The sequence below is a fragment of the Passer montanus genome, unplaced genomic scaffold (assembly GCF_014805655.1).
Source record: "Passer montanus isolate IOZ18808 unplaced genomic scaffold, ASM1480565v1 scaffold66, whole genome shotgun sequence".
Taxonomy (NCBI): domain Eukaryota; kingdom Metazoa; phylum Chordata; class Aves; order Passeriformes; family Passeridae; genus Passer; species Passer montanus.
In genome coordinates, this window is record NW_024371704.1 from 2,247,194 (window position 1) to 2,272,973 (window position 25,780).

Here is a 25,780-nt window from a genome sequence, read left to right on the forward strand (position 1 = left end):
TGATGGTACAGCAGACTTAAGTCTGATCAAATTGCTTAAGCCTGATCAAATTGCCTCAGTGTTTTATCACTTTCCAAGAGAGTATTCTGGCCCAGAATAAGATTTTGCTACTGCAACTCATTCTAGAAGTAACAGAACACATAAAATTTAAAGACCACTTGGGTGTATCTACGGACGCCCTTGATAGCTCAGCAATAACTCATGAAGAAACCTTTTGTTCTGTGTGAGTCAGATGACATGGATGGAAACCTGTGCCTGTGAGGCTGCTGAGCCTGGGCAGGAAGATGCCCAGCCCTGTGCCCTCACAGCATGCCATAACCACCCCAGGAGGCATTCCAGGAGTACCTCACAGCCTGGCTACACTGAGAGTGGGGAAAGCTGCCCAGGCTCATCCTGCCCACAGCCCCTGCAACCACCACATTTCATTATTGCTTTCTTTCACTTTGCACCTTGGGACATGCCTTGATGGTTAGCAGGAAGCAAGAAAACACCACACATTTTTGCTGCCTTTAAGCAACTGGCACATCCCAAGACCAACCACTCATGCCCAGGGGTCTCCATGTCGCTGCTGCAAGAGTCCATGTGCCTGGGAGCTGTCAGCACTTGTTTTTCAGAAGCACATGAGTCATAAAACAGCCACCCAGAACCCAACAACTCTCAAAAACTCATTTCAGGCTATCACACCAACCAGGTGCTACTCAGGGAGCTGACATGCAGGCAAACAGGGACATCCAGTGGCTGAAAAAAATGGGTTTTCCAGGACATTGTGGGTTTTGCAGCTAAGAAAGATGGTTTCAATTTTCTGAAGAAGCAACAGATGCCATCATGATTCAGGCAGTAATAAGATCACTTTCAAAGATTCATGATGTTTAAAGTCAACTTGGTTTAAAAAAAAAAAGGCAAATCTAAAAGATACCTCCCCAGTAGAGGCCATTTCACAACGGAGAACAGGGTCAGCATCTCTCAGCCTGGACCAGGAAAACATTGGGGCCTGGTGAAAGAAAGAGGCAGGAGAGAGAAAGAATAAAAATTGGATACTTAAAAAAAATATAAAAATTCCATGCTTGGAAGTGACAGAAAGAGAAGTTATCCAAAAAAAGCAGTGGTCAAGGCTGATAAGCAAAGAACTATTTGGCAAAATAATTCCCTCAGCATCTTGATGATGGAGTGGAACAAATGTCCATGTACTCCACCAATAAATCAATCATCTGACTCTTGCATCCTGCTCACATTCCAGTGGTAGATTTTCAACCAGTGGTAGCCCACTATCAGCATGGTTTTAAAGACACATTTTTAAACAAAAAGGCTGTGAAGCACTTAATTCATGGAACTAGGAGAGATACTATCTGAATCCAGTTGGTTTTCCAGAGAATGCTGTTCTACATGAAATGTTTCATTTGCAGAAATAAAACTATTCCACAAGAATGCACTCTTTTTTGGTGCACACAAGATGAAATTTCATAAGTTATTTTTGTACTTTCCCCCTTCCCCATCCAGAAACATACATTTGTATTTTTTCTCTTTATATGCTAATATTAAGCCCCCTGATCACTGTTAGTATTATTATTATCATCTGAGGGCTTAGATCACAGCATTGAGTTCTTTTGTCTCATTTGATCTTAAAATAAGAAACATGGAGAGAAGGGAGGAAAAGAAAGTCTCATTAAAGAACCAATGACCACATGTAACAAACATGGAACAAATTTCATACTACCAAGTCATTTTCTGTGGGGCTTCTCCACATTTTAAACAACTAATGGCATTTGCATAAAGGCAGCAAGATTTCTGCTTAGAAACAAATCTATTTTAAAATTTGAAGCCATAATTCTGTCCCTGGAGGTCCCCAAGGGTAACACTGAAGATAATACAGCTGCTGCTTCATGTGAAGCAGTGACCAGTTAAAATGAGACAGGAGAAATTCAAAAGGCTTCTCAAAAAATGTCATGTGTCTTTATGACTTTTTAGATCAGTTTTGTTTCCACTTTAAGTTAAGAGAAAATGTGTTCACAGTGGCCAACTCAAGCAGAGATATGGCAATCAAGATGGATTATTTTAATACATGGATTATTATAGTACATTGTCTTGAAAGGTAACAAACAACAAAGCCTACCACCACTTCCCTAATTTTTATCTGCCATGAACATGAAAATGCATCATCAGGAGCAGACTCTGGTACTGCAACTAAACCCTATTTAAAACTTAGTCATTCTCTCCCCAGGATTTAATCTTGGTCAGGCCCTGATATTGCAGCAATCTGGAAGCAAACATGGCAAGTATTTCAGACAGCATTTCAGTCACTAAAGCTTAAACAGTGGTACTCAAATCCACAAAGGAGCAGCTATGTTGACAAAGAAGAAAAGGGTTTTGTATCTTCTCCTAAGAACTGCTGGAGAAAAAATATCCTGTGTCCATGCAAACACTACTAGCAATAAATTGTAAGAGGATAGAAAATATGATGCATGAATAACAACAAACAGGCTAAACTGGGATGTTTTTCAAAGTTTAGCATTTCCAAAGGTGTTAGCAGGTTTTTATATTTGTCAAATCCACTCAGAATGCAAGCAGTATAAAGAGCTTTGTAGGGAAGTTTTCAAGAATAAAGCTGGGTTTTCTGCTCTGTAGCCAGTGTTCCCAGGAGAGACAAAACTCTTGGCAGTTCAGCTAACAACAGTGCAGAAGCTCCAGGCCTAAATAACAGAAATGTACAAAAATAAATTAGGCTCACAAAAAAAAAAAATCTCAAGTTTGAATTTTGAATAATGCCTATCTGTGCAATCAAAATAAAATGTAAAGATATATCTATACTGGCTAGCTTGGGACATAAATTTGGCTTGCATTTTAATAGTTCAGAACATTTTATTAGTAGAAAGATGTTAGATGTTTTCTGCTTTCTCAGTTTGCACTTTATATGGAAGCTATTAGAGCTTGAAAGTTTCTGTATAAACAATTCTCATTATCCTTTGGATTTTCTGCACCACTGTTCTAGATTTTTTTTATGATTACTTTTTTTCCTTCCACTAAGCATTCAAAAATATCTACCACACAGTTTATGATGTTGGGTCCTATTCAAGCTTAGCAATTATGGAAAGTAAAACCTTGGCCTTACTGAAACCAAAGGATGCAAGACTTCCACCCATATTTTAACCAGTTGTGCATATAAAGGGGATTATGTGGATTTGACAGCCCGTGTCCCAGATCCTGCAGATAAAATATGGGGGGCACCCACAACACAAAGTTGTGCATGTCCCCATGTGTATTACATAGTATTATGAAATAGCCTGGACTTCAACTCTGCAAGTGTAAATTTATTATGCAGTTCATAAACAGGATTCAGACTAGGTTAGATGCTAAAAATAAAGGAAGACTTGGTTTCACTGGATAATTTTTCTGATTTTTCTCTAAAGTTTCCAAACTGATTATCTTGACAGAAACTACAAAAGGTCAATTTGACCTTTGGCCAATGAGTAAATAGTTTTCTCTGGGTACTAAAGCACTAATTGTATATTAATATGCTACGTGCTGGCTCTGTGGTGAGGTTTCTGTGGTTCTTTTGAAAACCATACCTTAATCCCAACATATGTGGATGGCAAAATGGGGTGTTCCATTGTGGGGAGGGATGACTCTTTAACCTCCTTCCCAATCATCACTTTAGTGGCCACATCAATGAAGTCCACCCCCAGAGTCTTGGATACAAAGGGGAAGGAGCGTGAGGCCCTCAGGTTGCACTCTATCACCTGGTGGGATTAAAAAAAGAGAAATAGCAGGGTCAGGCACTGGGAAAAAACACATTGATTCATATTTGTTGAAATCAGCCCTGAGTCCAACATATTCTTCAGACTGTCAAATAAGAAACACAGAAATTTGGATCATTGTTAAAACAGGGAAGAGGAGTGTGTGTCACAATACAACACAAAATGAACAACACTCACACATTGAGATGTCCAAGGCAAAAGAAGGCACATTTATTTCTGCACTTTGATATTTATAGAATTCTAAAAGTGACTATGGATTGGAGGATGAAATTGCTACCTCTCCAACCATACTGGTCAAATCCAACAGTTTATCAATTTTCTCTTCCTCCAAAAAGGAATGCAAACCATTTTTTTATTATTTACATGAAAAGTGCGTGGAAAAACTCCATTACAAAAATGTAAACCTCAAAAAACTTAGAAGAACTTTAAAAGAACAAAGCAATAGGTTGGGAATACAACCTGAGATCCATCTCTACTGTCTGAATTATTAGAGCTGAGGGGAGCCAGACTTCACTCAGAAAATGTGCTTTACTATTGCCTAAGTTAATGTGCAAGAGGAACATATGTACAGGCATTAGGAATACCCTCCAGAAGTCCAACCTGTTCTTTTCCCATGGTGATGGCACTTCCTGAACACCAGGACTGTCCTTACTGGCTTCCCTCACCCACATGTGGCAGCCATTCAGCCAGGCAGGGAAGTACCAAAGAAATTCTGCACCTTGGAGCTCAAGAGCAGAAGAGGAATTGCTGGAAATGGGAATGAAGTGGAGTGAAAGGGGGTAAGAATAGTGAAGGTGCAACTGAAAAGCAGGGGCTGTACAGAGAAAGACAGGCACCACTGTGGGAAAGCAAGGAAGGGAAAACTCTGTTCTCTCCCTCTGTGGAGTTACTGAATAACCATGTGTAAAACAGAGAAAAGATGAACAATAAGTACATTTTACTCAACTCATAGCCCAAACAGGAATTTTTTACCAATAATGCATCTCTTCTGCTTCCTGTCAGGTTCCCTTCCTATTCACTGTATCCTCAGTCATACTCTGTTCACATTCCTGTGACCTCCTTCCATTAGCATCATAAACCCAAGTGTTACCCAGAAAGGGTCAGACATTGCTGTACTTCTGTTGCTAATAGCTACTGGGACCATTCAGATAACCATCCTAACAGCTTACAGTAAAGGTTTAAACACTTGCATTGTCTTGCTTACTTTTCAGTCCCTTTGAAGGCTTAATTCAACACCAAAATAGTTAAATCTGGGAGAAGATATTGGAGGTCTAACAGCCATGAGATCCAGTACATGGGATGAGGTGCAGGTCCCAGTGCTGCCCATCCTATTCCAAAGTGACAATTTTGGGAAGGACAGCAGCCCACAGTGAAACAAAGCTGACAGACAAAGCAGGCAGACTCTTCACCCTCAGTGTGAAGGCAGGGGAGGATTCTCTCTGCCACACAGGCAGGGAGAGCTGTGTGACCAAGGGTGCCACGAGCCCAGCCCCTCTGCCAAGGCAGGTTAGTGCCCTGGCTGCCACTGCCACGTGTCCCAGCAGAGATGCAGGAGCCACAACCCTCAGCACAGGATGGGCCCTGCCACACTCACTGCAGCTCTTACCAGCACATTGTTGCCTTGCACCAAGAACTGGATGTTGAACGGACCAGAGATGGCAAAAGCCTTTGCAATCTTTTTTGTTGCAGCTTTTATCTGTTAAGCATGAGCCCAGCCCCTCTGCCAAGGCAGATTAGTGCCCTGGCTGCACTGCCACGTGTCCCAGCAGAGATGCAGGAGCCACAACCCTCAGCACAGGATGGGCCCTGCCACACTCACTGCAGCTCTTACCAGCACATTGCTGCCTTGCACCAAGAACTGGATGTTGAACGGACCAGAGATGGCAAAAGCCTTTGCAATCTTTTTTGTTGCAGCTTTTATCTGTTAAAAAAAAAATTTAGAAAGTGTTAATGTGTGTATATAGAATTAATAATTAAGTTCCACAACATAGAGAGCATCATGGCAATAAATCACTAGACTGGTGGATTTCTTTAAACATCATCTCTTTCTGCCTTGTTTTTTCTCTATACCCACATTTTGGCAATAGCACTATTTCAGAAGCAAACATGTTTAATTTCCCTAGTAACATAGAGCCTGAAGTGCCTTTTGAGGGCAGAAGTAAAAATCAGGTTTTTTGTGTGTGTGAGAAAGCAGAGAGGAGGAGAAAAACAAAGAATCAAAGCCTTGCCCTGTAGTAATTCTTACACTGCACACTGGAGTCTTTATACCTTTCTTGGTGACATAATGAATAATGGTTTGTTATTTGAGAATAACTAATCAGTTTTGTAAGTGTCCTGAAAGTCTTTCACCTGTGCCATGCCTGTGCCATCACAGATCAGTGGGAAATGCCTGAGTAGGTACACTCTGGAACAAACTGGGAGGAAAGCCTTATTTCCCAGGTGTGTCAATACAAGGGTTTGAATAGCTTTGTTCCAGGAGATGGCTATTTTCAGAAATAAAACTTTGGACATTTTTGGAAACAGAGCTGGAGCACAGATCATTGCATTACAGCTTTTGCTGGCTTCCAAGCAAACCCCTAACAGGATGACATAAAGGGGCATGGCACATTTCATTTAAAAAATGGAACTTAACAACTAACTCTGTTTATTCTTGAAAGAGGAAAAAGTCAAGATTAGGTGAGGTTCATTTATCCTGATATTATTTTTGGAAAAGCAGGCAGCTAGAAAGTCATACATCTGACATAATCACTGAAGTACTGTGGGAGAAAAGGAAGTGGAAAGAGAGCCATGGCTTATGTATGAATCAGACAATCACCTACTGCTACAGAAGCTGGTTCTAAACCAAGGAAACAAAAAAATCTTATGGGTCTAAAAGTGTACACTGCTTAAATTACTGGGATACAGGTCAGATCAAGCCAATCACAGGGGACTCTGACATCCTTTATTTGCACACCACACTGGCCTTAAAAAATCATTGGTGATTTGATTTCTCCACTGATGGTGGAGGGAAAGCAGAGTCAAACCCTCATTTGCTTTTCTCTTTTCAGTACTAGAGCAACACACACCTTCTCCAAGGCTTCCTGGCCGATGGTCTGTGTGGGGAACACGAGGGTGGCATCTCCTGAGTGAACACCTGCATCCTCCACATGCTCAGAGACAGCATGGGAAATGACCTGCACACAGCAAGGGGAGAGCACTCACTGGCTGTCACTTTCACATTCTCTGGAAAATCCCTTCGCCCAGGATTTTTCTCCTGGGAAGCTGAGAAGCCTCAGAGGAAAGGAAAACAATTCTTATCTCATTTGCTTCTCCTGTGTTTTGTCCTTTGGAATGTGTTTGGAGATTGTTTACCCAAGGTCATTGTTTCATTGGATTCTGGTGTGAGTTATTTTGACTCATTGGCCAATCAATGCCAAGCTGTGGTTGGGACTCCAGAGAGAGTCACGAGTTTTCATTATTATTTTTTTAGCCTTCTGTAAGTATCCCTTCTGTACTCTTTAGTATAGTTTAGTATAGCATTCTTTAATATAATATAGTATCATAAAATAATAAATTAGCCTTCTGAGAACCTGGAGTCAGATTCATCCATCCTTCCTTCATCGGGGCAACCTGCAAATACAATAATTGGTCACTCTGCCCTCTCAGAAACTGCTCCTTCCTCCCAGCACAGCCCAGCCTCCTGAGCAGAACTGTGGCTGAAAAAGGATACAGATGCGGGGAGAACAAAAATTGAATTTCCTAATATTTTGGGGAGAATATGCCTGAAGCAGACACTGGGCATATGAACGAGGAGACCACGTCAATGTCTTTGCTATTATGGTTAAGCAAATCACGAATGTGACAAAACCTACCATAGCCTGGAGATCCTAAGGCTTGCTTCCTTCTCTAACACATGTGGATTCAGAAGGTAAAAGCTAAGCTTTTACCAGCTTAAACTAGCTTTTTAAAGTTCTGCTTGCCAGAACACATAGAAGTCATCATTCCCCAACAGGACCAAGCATGAACTAACATCACTCTTACATAATTTTACACCTTCTCTTTTGTGGTATTTTAAGCAAACAGAGGAAATCCAGGCCTAAGGATTTAAATTGAATTAACTGCATCAAGGCATACAACCTCAATACCAAAAAAGTGATTGTGTCTGCTGGTTAAAAATTAAAATTGAAAACAATATTATTTCTGTTAATTGTGAACTTTGTGATTTTTTTTTGCCTTTGCCGAGTAATGAAAGGCAAGACAAAACTGCAAAAAAGAAAAAAAAATTGAATAACTGTGGTAATTCCATAACCCATGATAAAATTCTGAAGAAAGTAATTTCTGAAAGCAGTGATTTGCAAATCTGGTAAAAACTATATTCAAAAGGATTCATTTACATGGATAAGCAATGCTTAAAAAAATAGCTGGTTAGATGTATACAATCAGAGAGGTGGAGCTTTCAAAGCACAACAGTTTTGAGCCTAAGATGAATTCTTCTTGTTTCTTTACTCTCCCCAGCATGAATCCATGGCTCTGTAGTAAATCATTCAAATTACACATTTTTGCAGATCTCAGATCCTGAAAAAACAAGTTTAATATTAAAGAAAAGCAAAGTACTTACTCTTCCTGCCTTGGCTACAGCATCCATTTCCACCTCACGGGCATCTTCAATAAATTTAGTGAGTACCACAGGGTAATCCTGCCATCAAGACAAGAAAATAATCAAAGTTTTTGTAAGAGAGCATTTGTAGACCACCTAGGACCCTTCGGAAGCAAAAAACCAGAAGAACAATCTATTAATATCCTCATTTCCACAGATAAGTGAACTTTGCAAAGATATAGTGGGGGAAACTTTGCATGGTTTCCCCAAAACCATGAAGCAAAAAAGTTTGAGCTCTCCATAACAAGACCAGGACAGGGAAATCTGGGGCAAAACCATAGAGGTTATGGCACAAAGAAGATGGTAAGACCTGCATGGAACCAATGACCTCTATCCCATCTCCTAAAGACAGCCCTTAACTCCAAGGTCTTCAACTCTTCCTCGCTCTGAGCCTCCCAGCCACCTCACTGGACATGGTGCTTCACAGAGGAACTGATCCCTGGCATTCCTAATGACTTTGTAGAGTGGTTGGTTGCTATTTTACAGTCATATATTTTATGCAATTGACCCATTCTTTTCTCATTTCTCTGCCTGGTTTCCTATGTCTCCCAGGGAGAGGTTTTCACTAATAATAGCTGGGAAGGAACAACCTGGCCTTGACACTTACTACCTTCCCTGGTAGTTGTTTTCCTTCCTCTTCTTCCTGTCTGTCTCTGGGATGGCTAGCACACACCTCCACTCTCCTCTAACACTTTCTCCTTCCAGACACTTGCTCCAAAAAATCCTCTAATCTGCATTCTTCCTGGCCAGCTTTGTGTCTCAACATTTTACCTGTCCCATCCACTATTAACTGCCTATTATTTATTAGAGAATAAAATGAAATAAATGACAGTTTGCGCATGTTTTAAAGGCTCCTCTTGAAAAAATACCAAGCAACTCCAAAAGTTACAAGACACAATTTCTTCCATTTATCAGTGCAAGGGTAAATTCACAGGCAAGGACAATGCTGAAGCCTACACTGTTTCATAAATTTAGTGGCTTGTGTCCTGTTACTTTCTGTCTTGCTGCAGTTTTTCACCTGAAGATTTTATATGTGCACACAACCTTGTTTACTTCAATCTGTCTCAACCTGCATTAGAAGCTTTGAACATTATTGACAACATAAATGCCATAATGGCACAACACTGAAACAGCAAAGGCATTAAAACAACAGAACAAGAACAAGTCAGGGCCTTTCCTAGAGGAGTTCTGCTGGATGAAGCAGAACTAGGTAAGGCTTTGGAACCAGAAAAACTGAGCCTGTGTCCCACAAAGGATGCTCACAACTAATACTGGGAGCTTCTGTGGAGCCACTCACAGGCCACAAAACCTTGACAAGACTGAAAAATCCTCTCTAATGTAAAAGCAGAACACTACAATTTTGTTCTGGTTTGCTTTTTGCTAGCTTGGCTTCAACTCTACCATAGCTTTTGTCAATACACAATACTGGATGAAGAAGTTCTGACTACACTAGGAAAAAACAGCATGTAAATCTAGGGTAAGTCTCTTCAGAATCAGAACCAGAGCACCCAAAACCTCATGGTGTGCAACTGGTCAGTGAGCAGCAGTGCCTTGTGTGTGTAACAGAACTGGCCATCATAAGGATAACCCATGGGAGCACCCTCTCTTTCCCCTAGGAATATATCATTTATTGGCTAGACTCAACAAATGCAGCTCCCAGAAAGGCCTCCTGCACCAGAGTTGAGACATCTCACAAGCGAAGAACAGCACTGCCCAATTCAAGTCAGTCAGGCTGTGACAAATTAGGCTGACATGGGGTCTTTTCTGGGCTAGAGCCTCCTCGAGGGCATCCACTGCCACCACAAAGCCACCCAGCACCCAAAAAGTGATCTGTCCCACTGAATGGGGCCTAAGGCTGCTGCCTGCTCTGCTTCTGTGAGTGTAAACACAAAGCAGAGTGCTTCAGATGAAGTACAGAGGGAAGTCTGGCATTTTGGGAGGCCCAGCACTGCTTAGAACTGTACACTACCACAGGCTGACCACACAGTCTTCTGAGAATAGTCAAATAATTCCTTCTGATGGAAGTAACAGTTGCACTACCCCTCTAAAACTTGTCCAAAGATGGTAATAAGTGGTCTCCTTGCCCCTATCCTTCAGGATATTATTACTCTGAAAGGTATCAGAGTATCAGCAATCATTCAATTCATTTCGCTTTCATGCCACCATTTCTTGTTGAAAAGTTAAACTTGCACCATTTGCCTCATGCACTTTAAAACCTCATGGTTTTGTTCAAGCTTTAACCACCTAAGAATCCTGAGAAAGCAGTCTGACTTCCCCAGCCAGTTGTTTTCAGAGAGTTAGCTCCTCTTTGATTCATTAATTTTTAACTCCTAGATTCCTGGGACAGCAGTGTTTATGGTGCCACAGTCCTGTTCTGAACAGTGACCGTTAAAACAACAACAACAAAAAAAAAACCAAAAAAAAAAAACCAACCCACACAAAACAAAACAAACAAGGAAAAAAACCTTCAGAAGAGATGCCAAGATGAAGAATATATTTGTTCAAAGAAGCCAGGCAAAACAATTGAGAAACTAAGTGAAAGATGCTCCCATTTCTATGCTGGCTGGCATAACCTGCCACTGGCAAGCCTGGAAGGGTCCCAGCTCAGAGGACAACATCTATTTACATAATTAACTGGTCAGAAATGTACATGCAGGTAAAACAGCTGTTCCTAGTCTGTGCAGGCATCCTGGTCAGTAAGGATATTTGATATTTTCTGTTAGGGAACAAACTGAGGAGTCAAATGGTCACCTCCCCAGGCAAGGAAGGAAAAGAGTGAGGAAGACACAATAAGGAAACAAAGAGATAGAAACCACAGTGGAGATGAAACAAATAAAGGGAACACAGAAGGAACTGGCAGCACAAAGAGGTACCTGAGAGACTCTGGTGGCTTCTGCTAAGAACTTCTTCATCTCCTCTTCAGTGAATACTACATTCATTGCAGACCCACTGTGAGAACATGAAAGAAGAGAACCCAGGTCAGCCTCCCTCATGAATTCTAGGGCAGAATCAGTGTTAGACAGCAGGGCACAGGGTTCCAAGGTTACCAACTATCTCTGCATGGCAGACTAGGCAAGGAAGCTCCTGACTCCAGCCACTTGCTCAGCTCTTGACTCAGGGAGAGGCAGAGATGATGCCCAATACCCTCCATACCCTCCCTCCCAATTACCCATCCTTCCCAGAGAAGACAGGAGACCTCCAGAACCACAGTGGAGGAATAAAGAAAGAACTGTGTTTTCATAGCCTTAGCACTGCTGCCAAATGCCCTTCCTGAGTCAAGCCCTTGAAGGTCCCCCTAAGCTGGGGGAGATGGCTCCTCAGCCACCCAGCCCCAGTAAGGCCCAGACTTTCCCCCAGGAGCTCAGGACAAACACACTTGGCTCACTTCAGCCCAATGTATCCCCAGGGACAGATGAAGTGAGGCTTGTCAGAGTCACTGGTAATAGTTGTGGCAGTGTAAACCCACATGAACACAGGCTGCTCTTTGCTGACTATTTCTCTGTGCTCCTCCCCTAATGTCTCACTCTTTAAGGGAGTGGGCACAGTACAGCAGATATCTGAAAGCTGCTTTCATTGTAACTGCCAGTAATATCAGAGAAGGGGATCTGAGAGAACATGGGTCCAGAGTGTGTGATTCAAGTCCTTTTTAAAGACAAGAATCTTAAAAAAAAAAAAAAAGATGTTACATTTCCCATTTTTACCACTAATGCCCAGCTTCCCCTTTGCTTTGTTGGGCAAGTCCACAGAGGCTGTGGGGAAAAGTGGAAGAAGGCTGTATCCCACAAATCAGTCACTTTATCCTAAGATAAATAGACACAGGTACCTAGGTGATTATATTTACCTCTTGGGCTGATGTAAATCAATAGAGTTCAATAAATCCATGAACTTGTGTCAATAGTACCACTGAGGATGTGAGCTGGTACCTAACTGATAGGGAAAGGCATTTAGTTTTCCAAGGAAACTGGCCAGTATTAAAGGTCATATTTGTTCAGAGGATGAAGAAATCCAGCTGTGCACTGCTGCTGTTCTGCAGACAGAGGACTCTGCTAGGGCTTTTCACACTCTCATTCCTCAAGTTTTACATCCTCCAGTTTCATCTTTCTCCCTGGAGTCCCCCTACCCTGCACTAACACACATCAGCAAATACTTAACACAGAAAGGGCCTATAATGGTTTTAGTACAGATGGAAGCAACAGGCTAAGAGAAGTGTTCCTTAATATCTGAAGAATTACATCAGGAGCAGTTGTTACCTTACACTTAACTATACTCAACTTTACTCCTGACAGGAGAGCTATTTTCTAATTGCTTGAAACCCTACTGCAAGTCTTAGATACCAGATAGAAAAGTCACATTCAGGAGCTCCTTCTACAGGTTATTTTCTTCAGGGATGAAGAAACCCCACTCCTTTTCTTCTTTTAAAATAAAAATTGTGCTTGTCCCCCAGCCCTGAAAACTGACATTGAGCTGCTTCATTTTGATATGTGTGTCTTTCATATGAAAAGTATCCTGTCTCCAATTTATTTTCACTTGTAAACTCTGCCCAGCAAACTGCCTCTCTGTGCTGAGTCACCCTGCTATGAACAAACTTCTCACTGAGAAGAGCAATCATTCAGAACTTGTGAGTTGGCTGTGTGCACGGGCTGGTGTAACCTCCTCAAAAAGTCTGTCTGGCTGCTGGAAATGAGGGACTTTGTACAATGTCTGTTTAATGAGAAGCAGCTGCCACAGTGTAGGGACATAAAACATGCCTGTAAGCAGAGAAGCCTGGCAAATAAGAAGCTGAAGTCAAAAGATGCACTGTCATTTTCTGAAAACAGATGCCCATCTCAATAAACAGCCTCAGCAGGTTCCCTTCTCTTTTTCCTGGTGGCAAACAATCTTCTGACTTAATTGTAAAGGTAACAATCTCAGGAACCTGAAAGAATATCCCAGATGGTTTGTGGTTTTGGCCTTGAGACATGCAAGAGGTAACATAGCTGAACAGGGATTCTTATGATTATGTTCTACCTTTGCTCTGTGCCTGATGGACTTCAGGGATCCATTGGCTTTATTCATTGTTGGAGCAGGTGTCTCATGGGCAGCTTAATGCCACTTACACCTAGCACAGAGTTTCCCACACACCCCCTGAAGTTGTTCTCCCTTGTCTCAGAGAGGTTTCTGGAGTTCATACCCCACATTGCTGAGCTCTGACAGGTGAGCCTTACCTCAGAACGTAGGAGGGCCTCAGCAAGCATGGATAACTCACAGACCTTGCAAATTCAACTGCATCTCTCTAAAGAAAGGGAAGAAAAACATGCTACGAACAAGAAAATATTTTAAAGTCATTCCAAAATTCCAATTCTAACTGCAATTACACTTTACTAGCAATTAAGATGAGGGGAAAGAAGCTGGAGGCTGCAGGCTGCACTGAATGTAACACACATTACACTGAATGAAACTTTTTGGTTTCAGAGCTGGCACCTTCAGACCTCCTTTGTCCATAGAGCTTCACTGGGCAAAAAGAGCCATGCCAACACATCTCTATTCCTTTGCAATTTCCACCTGCTAGAGAAGACCTCAAGCCCAGTAGGATACCTAGACCAGCCTGCCAGTGGTGCTAACTTCTGCTGGGTATTTACTCCAGGTTGTTGAGGTGGTTTAAAGACACTTCACTTCCACTTCCCACCCTCTGCCAGTGCTGCTGCAGCATCATGTCACAGGGATCAAGAAGTTCTCCAACATGGGCAGTGAAAAACTGTCCAATGCCTTCAAAATCGTGAAATGCATCAAGATGAGCAGATGCACATCCCAACCCCCGGCTGCTTCAGCATTTCCCCGGTGCACATCCCAACTTACCAGGGTGCTGACTGCCTTCCAGGGAGCCTGGGCCACGTGCAGCTCATCCAGGATGGCTGAGAACACAGAACGATCCTCTGCCTGGTCAACCTTTAAAGGATCTGTGCCAAGAATCTTTACTCCACTCAGGTGCAATGGTATTGCCAGGTTGTTGGGAATCTGCCCACCTACAGAAATAATGCAGCCACTGCATCCCTGTTGGAAGGCAGAAAGGAGCACAGTCATGTCCAAGTTATCTTAATAGGAAGAGCTGTCACAACAAAAATCCAATATTTAGGTTATGTGTCTTTTCAGGCTGCAGTGAACAAAGACAGATCATAGGGCCACAAAGATGATCAGAGAGCTGAAGCACCTCTCCTGAGAAGCCAGACTAAGAAAGATGGGGTTGTTCAGCCTGGAGAAGAGAAGCTCTAGGAAGACCTCACTGCAGTCTTCCAGAGCCTAAAAGGAATTTACTAAAAAAAGAGAACTACTGCTTACATAGGCAGATCGTGATAGGACAAGGATAAATTGTTTAAAAATGAAAGAGGAGAGACTTAGGTTAGATGATAGGAATAAATTCTTTACTCCAAGGGTGGTGAGGTCCTGGTACAGGGTGCCCAGAGAAGCTCTGGCTGCCCCATCCCTGGAAGTGTTCAAGGCCAGGTTGGACAGGGCTTGGAGCAGCCTGGGATAGTGGAAGGTGTCCCTGCCCATGACAGGGGGGTGGAACTAGATGATCTTTAAGGTCCCTTCCAACTCAAGCCATTCTATGATTTTATCATAATTGTGCTGATCCAGTGGCACCCAGGCTTTGTGATTGTGATTTGCAGTATGTATGCTCCCTAAACCAGAAATACCCTCCTCAATATCACTCAAAACCCAGCAATAACTGGAGGCAAAATTCCCTAGGGAACCAGAGAAGTTTGCAGCTTTCACATCAACCCACGATTCCCAAAGTCCTGCCCGAACCACAGGCTGTTACTTTGTCTGCATGTCACGTTTAGGTGCTTCTGCTTTCCCAGCAAGGACAAAGCACTGAGCTGACACAGGCTGCCTCACTTTCCAGGGGAAGGGCACTGCACTAGGAACATGCATTGCACACCAACAAATCCCAGTTCTCTGCCCTGTGGGGTCAGGTTTCCTTCCCATGTGCTCCTGTACATGGGGACCCACCACAACTGAGCCTGCCCCCTCTGCTTGCTGTGGCCTTTGCACCCAGCAGCACAAACAAGATGCTGAGGTCTCTCTTTCTCAGTCTAACTCTTGGAGAAAACAGACTCTCCCATGCTCGTGGTCAGAGATTTCCAGAGGTGCAGACATTCATGCAAGATCTTTTTTACTCCAGAGATGCAAGGCAGTAACCTCCAGCAGAGAGGCAATGAGAAACAACTGGAATTTATGGGTTTTTTTCCTGCCAGCACTGCTGCTCAAGAAGCAAACCACCTTTACTATCCCCAGAAGCCAGTCTTTAAGGAGTGTAACAAAGCTAAGCAGAGCATAAATCAACAGAGCCCAACACTTCATACAGTCTGCAAAGCTATGGGTGCACTTAGCCCTTTGTTTTAATCAATGCTCCTTATTCCTGACTAGCTTCTCATCTCTGGCAGTGCCCTGGATGGCAGTGAGTATTTCAGCAAACTGCCAGAGGTGTTCATTTGCACACAGGTTATTTGTAAGCACTCCAATTCCAGAGGTAGATGGGGCAGAGCAGGTGGCACAGCATCCTCCAGCCACAGTGCAGCATTTCATGTCTGTCACTGGGCAGCATCTCATTTTAAGTGAGAAAATAATAAACAGTAAATAACAAGAGACAGGTGATCTTGCTTGCTAACACACACCTTTCTACAGGTACAAATATGGGCTCTTTTTTTTGCTTTTACATAGAATCCCTAGTGTTTTCAAGTAGAATCTAGTCAGGTGTGAAAATTTTCAGTAGAAGAAAAGGTACCTACAACAAAGAGCACTTTACTTTCAAATTAAAGCTGGTGAAACTTTGCCCAAAGGACAATCTGGCCCACAGAACAGCTCCAGTGAAGGGCTCTTTTGAACCAAATGTGTTTTACAGTTTTATCCACTTCTAACGAATGAGAAACATAAAGCAAGTGATCGATGGTTTGGCTCTAAAAGATAGAGGAACAATGTTCTTTTAATTAACAAGTATGTTTTTCCTGAAGAAGGTCAGCCTCCCTGGCCTTCCTGGAAGAGGAATTCCTTCATCAGGGATTTAAAGGGACTTGGAGTAGCAAAACTGTAAACTGAGAGCAGAATGGACTATAAGTGACCAGGCAAAAAGAGATGATAAATGCTAGTACAGTCCCCACTCAGCTTTGATGTGGGAATTTCCTACCATAATAAAGATCCAACAGGCTGGCATTTAAGCAGCACTGACTAGCCCAAGGTTATTTGCTCAGTAGGCTAACACACAGCATGAGATGATTATTTTTCTCCTTTTCACTATGCGGTCACTTATGGGATGCCATGATGCTGCTGGCCAACAGCAATCATGTGAAAGAGCTTAGGACAGACAGTGACAAAGGACAGGGGCTGTTTCGAGCCCAAAAGCAGCTGTCTCATGACATCAGAGCTCACCATCTCCAGGCTGGAAGAGAAATCTGTGCCTTAGTGCTTCCAGACCCATTCAAACCAGAGTAACTCCCTCTAGTCCCTGGGCTCTTGATCATCCCACAAGGGTAAGAATAAGCAAACCCTCCTTGCAGCTGGGAAGGAGGGTAACAAGTCAAAGTAGCTTTGCTTCCAAGGTCAACCAACATCTTAATCTATTCTTGACATATGTGAAATGTGTCCCAGCCAACAGCTTCTCCTCAGCTGCTGCTCCTTTCTGCCTTTAAAACAATTCTAGTTACTGCACATCTGAAATCCAAACACTGACTACATCAAAGCTGGGATAGAATTAGAGACTTCAGCCCTAAGGAGACAGAGGAGATTCCTTTTTCAAGCAGATAGCAAAGAATCATATACTCATTTTTACTCAAGAAGAACCATAAATTGGATCTAGCTGCTGCTTACTTCTTTACTTTAAAATTCTGCTGTTGTTTCTCAAAGCATGTTCCCACCCAAAGAGCAGGCACTGTCCTGACAGGGAACACGACTGCTGCACTGAGAAATGTGGGCAGGCAGAAAGGGACCCCAATGCATATCACTTTGTCATCAGCCATATTTTAATTATAAAGAAAATTAATAACATCCTTGCCATTAGATATGGTTAAAATACACGCAATACATAATCTAGTGAGAGAAGCCTAGAGAGAATTATTTTCCCCTTTATAACAAAAATCACTCTTTTTATTACTACCTTGCTGTTATGTCATTAGTAATAGAGCTGGGGTTTCTTTTTCCCTGAGTTTGAAAACAAATTAGACCATTAAAATTGTACCTAGGAGCCTCCTTTACTTTTATGAATTGTTTCAGAATAATCTCTGAAACAGAAAAAAGAATCAGTAGAGGCCCTCAAGCAGATAGATATTAAAATAAAAAGGGAACATCTTCTCTGGGGAAAAAAAAAAAAGCCAATAAATCTGAGGAAAGGAATTTTATTTATTTTTTTAAATTATTGTCCTAACAGACTACCACCTAACTCTGCACATTCTCAGTAAATTAAACTTTCCTCCAATGAAGAGCTCTGTTATGCAGAGCTCAGGCTCTGGTGAGTCACTGCAGCTGGGAATGTCACCCTGAAGTTAAAGAGGACACAAGGAAGAGGAAGAGGGGGGGCAGCAGAGCACAGAGAGGGCTGTGTGGAGCTGTGAGCATTTCTTGGTGGGCAGCTTGCAGCTGTCTCAGTGCTGTTGGTAAACTCTCTCCTTGATGCAGCCTAATTTATCTGATCAGAAAAGCAGGGACAAATCAGTGCACCTATTCACTTGGGCTTAACAGCTGCCCAGGCTCTGCTGCTAATCCTAACAATGTTTAGGGAGCTGAAATATCATCTCCACAAAGAGTTCAGGGCTGTGTCCACTGTTTGCTGATGTTTTTACATACAGTTCATCAATGATCCATGACTTTCCAGTTGTTTCCAACAGCTCATTGTCCATTGAAACACCAGAGGAGGCAAATGACCAGGAGAGGTTAAAAGAACAGTCTGAAATCATGACACTGTTCATGCTCTGTATGTGAAGATGGCAGAGATGGCTATCTACAGGATTGGTGGAGGATCTCAGAATCAGATTCATTTTTAATTTGATCTTTTTCAGATTCATTTTTAATTTGATCTTTTTCTTAGGGGCTGAATTCCAACTGCATTTGCCTGAGGAAGTATTCTCTTAACAGGACATTAGCATTTGGCTCACTCATTTTTCTAAAGAAATGACATATAACAAATAATGTATCTTAGACCACACTTAGGTGGAGGTCTGGGCTCTGTCCCCAGCTCTGCCCAGGTTCTTTTGCATTACTCTGTGCAGCCCTATCTACTCCTCAGTTTTCCTACTTGTAAATTAGGCATAATAATGCCATTACCCTATGTTGCTGCTGAAGAAAAGTGGTTTTACTATTTGTATTTACTATTCACCTTGGGAATTATTAGACAGTACAGCACTGATTTTGGATGTTTAGCTCAGGTTCTGATGGCTTGCACACCTCCAGCACAAACATCAAGCTGGTTTTTTTCACACGCATGCCAAAGTAGCAAAGTTCCCTGCAAACCCTGGCTATGACAGGATGCTGCTATTAGACCTGGAGATTTGCACTGCCCCCCTTCAAACTGGCCAAGCCTTGCTCTGAAAAGCAGGATAATGCAAGTTTCAATATGTATTCTGTATTCTTTGCACATATTTTTCTTACCCAACTTGCTAATTACTAGCACTCCATGTGGAAATGAGCTCCCTCATCACCTATCTCTACCTTCTCTTTGATCCTGCAGTAATTAGATGTTGTATTTCATCAGTGTTATTTGTCTGACAAACTGTCACACCAGTTTCCTCCACGCCCCTGCTCAGAAGTTCAGTTCTGTTAAGTAAACAAGAGTTCAGTGCTTTTAGAGCTGAGCCTCATGGATAATCCTAAAGCATCCAAAAATCAGCCTTTAGGAGTACAGAGAGACACCAGAGTCTTTGGCCTCTTGAAAATCTATGTTTTCCAGTAGTAGTCTCTGTTTTTCCAAAAATTTATAGAGCTAAAACAATCTGTGCAAACAGGAAAGTATGAACATGCAATTTAAAAATGGTCATAGACAGTATTTTGCAAATGGCTGAAGAACAGAGCCTAGAGTCTGGGACTTAATTTCTGATGTGCTTTGGCCTGGTTCCAAATTTGGGAATTATCAAAACATGGCCAGATTAAAAAACCATTTTAGAAATTTGCACAAAGGAGATACAAAAATTTATAGAGCTAAAACAACCTGTACAAACAGGAAAGTATGAACATGCAGTCTAAAAATGGTGATAGACAGTATTTTGAAAATGGCTGAAGAACAGAGCCATTAATTTCTGATGTGCCTGGTTCTAAATTTGGGAATGATCAAAACATGGCCAGATTATAAAACCATTTTAGAAATTTGCACAAAGGAGATGAGCTCAAATCCTCATACACCAGGAAAAAGAGTCAAAAAAAATCACAAGTTTAACATGATCTGGGTTCTGCAAAGTTGCTTCAGCAAGTTATATGGCCAACTCATGCAGAATTTCAGGGTGAATGAAGTTCCTGAAACCACCTTTAAAAGCCTCAGCAACAAATATGAGATGAGTATGTTATCCACTAGAAATCACTTTTGATATTGGGGTCAACTGTTTATATTACATGTCCCCTCCCTCATCCCCTCATCATCAAATATGTCTGGGACTCTCCTCCATCTCTTAGATCAGCACTTCTGAACACTTGAAAATTGCTAACACACCAGTGCAATGCCCAAATCAGGAGTTGGAACATTCCATGGTTTTACTGATGGCAATTCCAATGCCCTCCCCGGTCTGCCTGCCTGTATGCTGGACCACATCCACTTGCCAGCTGTACTGCAAGGCCAAGCCTACAAATTCTTGAGCACATGTTGGTGTGATGCACAGAACTCCTTCAACTGCTCCAGCTGGAGGACTTGTGCTTCAAACCAAGGGTGTGTTTAACTGCTAAGGCCCAGCAGTGCGAGGGCAGAACAGTTTGTGCGATAAATGTCTGTGCAGCAAATTAAGCCTGCTTGTAAATATTGCACAATATGGCATCTTGCAAAATAATTTCATATTTATTTGGCATTCTTTGTTGAGCAGCCTGCTAGGAGCATCAGCGATGTGTAAAATACAACATGAGGATCCAAAGCAAACAGCTTTTGCTCTCTCGCCTCACCCCCAGCTGTTTCGCCAGCTAGTGACAGGAATTTTGAAAAGTTTGGGTTGCTTCGTGGCTTTTTATAGTGCTTCTGCTTTTCTTTACCTCATATTGGTAGATGTCCAGGATCCTTTCCAGTGACAGCTCTTCAAAGTACAGTCTGTCACACTCATCAAAATCCGTGCTCACTGTCTCTGGGTTGCAATTCACGACCACGGTCTTGTTGCCAAGCTGACGCAGCGTGCGGATACTGGAGACAGCACACCAATCAAACTCCACACTGCTGCCTGCCAGGAGACAGAAAAGGGCCAAGGGAAGGAAGGATGCAGAGAAGAAAACATAAATAGATATTCTCAGCACTCCAGCTTAAAGGAAAAAAAAAAAAACCAAACAGCATTGCCTCCTGTCAGCTCAGAGCCAGAAATGTAATTGTCCTCCTGTGGAAATTAATCATCCACAAAACGTGAAGCTCCAAGCACAACAGGTAAGTTGGCTCAGCTGCTCAGGAGTGACAGACCTCTCCAACATGTCTGTCATCCTGTTCTCATAAACACTTCAGTGTGCTCTTGCTTTCCATCCAATCACTGCTGCCTCCCAACCAATGCACTCCACGACAAACTGACCAGTGGGATAAACTGAGTTCCTGTTATTATAAGACAGTGCTGCTTACTCCAGGAAACACAAAGCTTTTATATAGGTGTGGTGGTGTGAAGAACAGAGGACTGAGGTGGTTTTTACCTTCCAGAAGAGCTAAACCAACAACAGAAGAATTGCATCTCAGTGGGTTGGACATTCCTGTACATGACTCCAGGTAAGGCAGATCAGTGGAGCAACACTCCTACAGCCACTCTGTGATCCTTGGGTCCAGCTTTAAAGGCTACAGTGACTATGGCAACACTGTGGGATGAGCACATCCTACTGCCCCACACCCTGAGTAAGCACTGTGGTCATCTTGAAAGGAAAGAGGCACAGAGGGGGCCTGGGAGAGCACCAGGACTTGGTGCTGGCCTTGGGCAAGCTGCAGCTCTCAGGACTCAGGCAGTGCTGCAGGCTCCAGGAAATGCTTGAATCAAGACTTGTGCAAACAGCTACTACCCCACACATTTCTGTGCTCAAACACCTAAAAAGGTACCACAAAGAGAGAATGATGCATATACAGAATATCATTCAATGGTTATGCTTACAGTCTACAAGAAAACCTTAGCCTCATCATGCTGCAGTCATTACATGATTGTTAATTACTGATATTACTTTTATATACAATTGTGTGACAAGATATGTTAGAAATTCAGTCTGTGCTTAATTGCTGCCTCCACCACCTAGTCACAAACTGATGGCTGGCACAGGTCACTCCCTGACAGGCACATCAGTTTTTCCCCCACTTCAAAACATGCCTAAGCTTCAGTTAAAACCCCACAGAAAAAAAAGAGGAAAATCAAATCTGAACTTGTATATATCCAAGACAGGACACCAGATGCTCATTCAGTTTTTGTATTCCACTTCCACTACAAAGGTATTTTTATAGGCATAAGAAACCTCAAGTTTGGAACACAATGGTCATCTGGAGTCCTCATCTGACTGCTTCACATACAACCTGGAAAAACAGCTGAACAGCTGTTAAGTGTATTCCAGGCAGAGCCAGTAATGATCATATCCAAACACGGGAAGAAGGGAGACAGAAAATAAATAGTATTACTAGTAATGACTGTTAACCAGACACAGCTCCTCAGGAGACAATTGCTACATCAATACCTGCACGTTTTTGAACTCACTTCCACGTTTCAATCACATTGAGTCTATGTGCACACCTTAAAACTTACAGAGCGATCTGCTGGCCCATGCCAGTGGTGGAAATATATTTATACTGCTTTTAGGGCTGACAGACAAACAAACCCCCTTCCAGGACAGGAGAGCCTCTCCTGGAAGCCAGTGAAGAGCAAGGATTGCTGAGGCTTCATGTGTGCAGGAGACATGTGCCAAAGCAAGCACTGAAGTTCAAGAGTGTGTAACTGCATTGACTCACATCATGTTTCTATTTGGCATATTAGCTTACAAGAAGTGTCAAAATATCCACTTTGGTTTGAATAGTTTTCTTTCTAAATGCAGAATACAGCATGACTTTTCAAATGGCCTCACTTCCCTCAAGTATTTTTATTTCTTTGCAGAAGTGTGAAAGTATTATTCATATGCAATATATTTTCAACTATTTTCAAACAAAACAACCCTTATGAATTTTATTTCTTTTTAACCTAAAACTTAACTTTGACAAAGGAAATAACAAAGATAATGCCACATGCTTAACTTCTATCCAAATCATTTAGCCTCTTCTAACCTGGAAGAGAACACTGAGTTGATCCCACTGAACTCTGATTACAATACTGAAAGCATAGAGGAAAAGCACACTGCCTACTTGCCTTCAAAGGAAAAAAAAAAAAAAGGGGAAAAAACCAACTTGGCTATTGCATCTAGGAAAATAATATTTTACAGCTACAAGTCTTCTGATTACAATACTGAAAGCATAGAAGAAAAGCACACTGCTTACTTGCCTTCAAAGGAAAAAAAAAAAGGGGAAAAAAAAACCAACTTGGCTATTGTATCTAGGAAAATAATATTTTACAGCTACAAGTAATGGTTTTCTCTAGCAGCCTATTTAGTTACAACCTCTTCCAAAGGTGGTCTTGATGGATCTAATCAGAGCTGCAGAGCAGATGAGACCAAGAACAGACCTGCATGTCTATTTTAAGCAATGAGGAGTTTTAGGTGAACAGTGCAAAATGTATTCACACACATTCTATCAACTTGTGAAATACCACTGCCATCCTTTTCAATTTTTGTAGCCATGCCACACAGCCTGCTGAACAGCAGAATCATTCACAAAAAATGAGCCTAATCATGGAGTGCTGCTCCTGATTTCAGGCATCTCAACATTCATGCTGGAAACAGAGTTCAAAAAGACTTGTCCTACAAAGAGTAACAGGAGTGCAGCATGTGACCTCTCCAATGCCAGCCAAGCAAATGTATGTAGTTTTCAATTCCAGCTTTCATAACCCACCCCCACTTCTGGGATATGCAGAGCAGAAATATTTCTGAATAACAAGCAATTTTTTCCTTGTCAATAATTGCAAGCTATTTGGAGAGATCCATGGAAAGAAAAAGTGAAAGTCATCACAAAGAGAATTCAGCAGTCTGTCTACCCAATATTCACAGCCACAAGGAAACTGTTACTCTGTACAATGATCTGAGTGGGTTGAAAGAAAAAACAACATAAAGAGAATTGCTTACACAAAAAGCAGCTGAAGAGATCAAAATATTTTCAGAGTCACCTGCACTTACAGCTGTAAAATGCAGAGTGACAATATCATCATGAGCTGGCAGTAAACATATAAGATAGGTATGGGAGCAACAAACTTCTATACAAGGTATGATGTTCTCAAGACCTTAACATGTGCAAAAAGTGAGATTAAACAAAATTCTGTAAAATTTTCTTGAAATCATAACTAAGTACCAAGCGAAAAGTAATAAAATCCTCCTGCTTTTTTTTCAGGGTGTGAAATGAAATCCCAAAGTATAAAATACAAACGTTCTGTTTGGAATTGATGTCCTGTGCACTGTGCTCTGTAGGGTTTTTTCACCATATGAGAAGAGGAACAAAGGAACCACAAGAATATCTGAAGAAGGCTTGAGGGGACAAGGAGAACAGAGGAGTTGTAACAAAGATTTACCTATGTGGTATGGTCCACAGCCCAACACCATCACTCCACAGTCATCAAATTTTACATCGTGTTCCTGGGAAGGGAGACAAAGGAGTCATTAGGATCTGTAGTCCACAGCACCTAACTCTGTGCTTTTCAGAATAAACAGTTTCTGGTGTTCAGCCCAAACCCAACAATGTGATCCTTCAGGGCCCCAGTCTGATCTTGCTCACTGCAGTGTAAATCAAGTGCAGCTCTCCTGGAATTAGTAGTGCTGCACCCAGATCAGAAGACAAACAGCACCTCTAATATGGCTATTCAAGCAGCCTAAGGACCTGGGAAGTTTATATAAAAATAATGTTAAGATGAGTAAGGGAAATAGGACTTCTGCATTCCCAGCACCTACCTGTGCATGTACAGGTGATATGTGACAGGCTCTTAACAACACAGGGGCATTAACAGTAAATGCACTGGATCAGCATTGGAGTGAGAGAAAGTTCCAGGCCTGCTCTAAGGGGATTTTATGTAAAGCCATCCAAAAGAATTGCTATGGAGACAGAGGCATCTGCAGGATTTCCAGAAATAACATGGAATAGGGAAAAGAGATCAAAGCAGACAGCAATGGGACTGTTGTTTCTGAGGGTGCCTACCTGCCCGTTGTAGGTGACGTAGAGGTAATTAGTCACTGCTGGGTATTCTGCTGCCAGGGTGTCAATCTGCACAAGAAACAAACATGGATCGTGACTTGGCCAGTGCAAGATCTTTCTTACATGTAGATTTTTGGGTTCTTTTTCCTCTTTTCCTTTCTACTACTGTTTCATTCCTATTATTTTCCCATCATATCTTTCCTCATAAGGAGGTGACCTGAACCGTCCTGTGCTGTTGACATGCCTGGCCTTGCCCCAACCCTGCAGCCCAGTCAACACAACCCTCTACCATCTCTTTCTAAGCTGCAGTTTTAGCTCTGCACCTCTTGGGTGAAACACCTACGCAGCCCAGGAACTCTCCCCTACTTGCCAAGGCACTCATTCTCCAGTTTGTGCAGCAGATTACAAAGATTCCTCCAGGTTTTCTGTCCTTTATAACTAGGCTGTCTGGAATCTTCAGACTCTACTCTTAACCCCATCTGACTCCACACTGAATACAAACACACACATAATACCACTTAGAAATCATGTGGAGTGGCAGCACAATTACTATGTGTTTATATTACAATACAAGTCATGTTTTGATAATTAAATGGTACACAAAGCAAGAGTGATTTTAAACCACCCTTTATATGTAGTTTTCAACAATTTCTTATGTAATTAAGTCACAAGAGAGCCCAGAAGAACATTTTGCCCATGAGGTTGTTCACAAACTATTTGTGTCAACTACTCCTGGCATGTTATACTTGGTAACCAGTCCATCTGGGTCACCAGCAACTGCTGAAGTTTCCTGAATGAACATCTGAAACATTTCTACAGAGACTACTGAACAGGGAACAATATGAAAGTAGTCTTGACATGAATTTTGATGTGCTATACCATTTAAAAATCTGTCCAAACTTCAGGCACTTCCAGGAATCCCCACTGCCTGTCCAAACCCTTGTGATTCATGGAGAATGTGAC

At 42.1% G+C, this 25,780-nt stretch overlaps 1 protein-coding gene across 7 annotated transcripts in view; it reads right to left on the bottom strand.

Annotated features, from left to right (window-relative positions):
* The window catches only part of CPS1 (carbamoyl-phosphate synthase 1), a 104,529-nt gene that overhangs the window by 11,214 nt on the left and 67,535 nt on the right, over positions 1 to 25,780 (bottom strand). For all 7 annotated transcript variants that reach the window (XM_039728672.1, XM_039728676.1, XM_039728670.1 and 4 more), the window contains 11 exons: positions 24,821 to 24,886; positions 24,201 to 24,264; positions 20,584 to 20,765; positions 14,224 to 14,418; positions 13,593 to 13,660; positions 11,262 to 11,337; positions 8,350 to 8,427; positions 6,818 to 6,925; positions 5,584 to 5,673; positions 3,564 to 3,734; positions 917 to 991 (listed from right to left, as the gene is read on the bottom strand). In XM_039728672.1, coding sequence (XP_039584606.1) covers positions 917 to 991; positions 3,564 to 3,734; positions 5,584 to 5,673; positions 6,818 to 6,925; positions 8,350 to 8,427; positions 11,262 to 11,337; positions 13,593 to 13,660; positions 14,224 to 14,418; positions 20,584 to 20,765; positions 24,201 to 24,264; positions 24,821 to 24,886 — 1,173 coding nt within the window. The remainder of the gene's footprint in view (positions 1 to 916; positions 992 to 3,563; positions 3,735 to 5,583; positions 5,674 to 6,817; positions 6,926 to 8,349; positions 8,428 to 11,261; positions 11,338 to 13,592; positions 13,661 to 14,223; positions 14,419 to 20,583; positions 20,766 to 24,200; positions 24,265 to 24,820; positions 24,887 to 25,780) is intronic.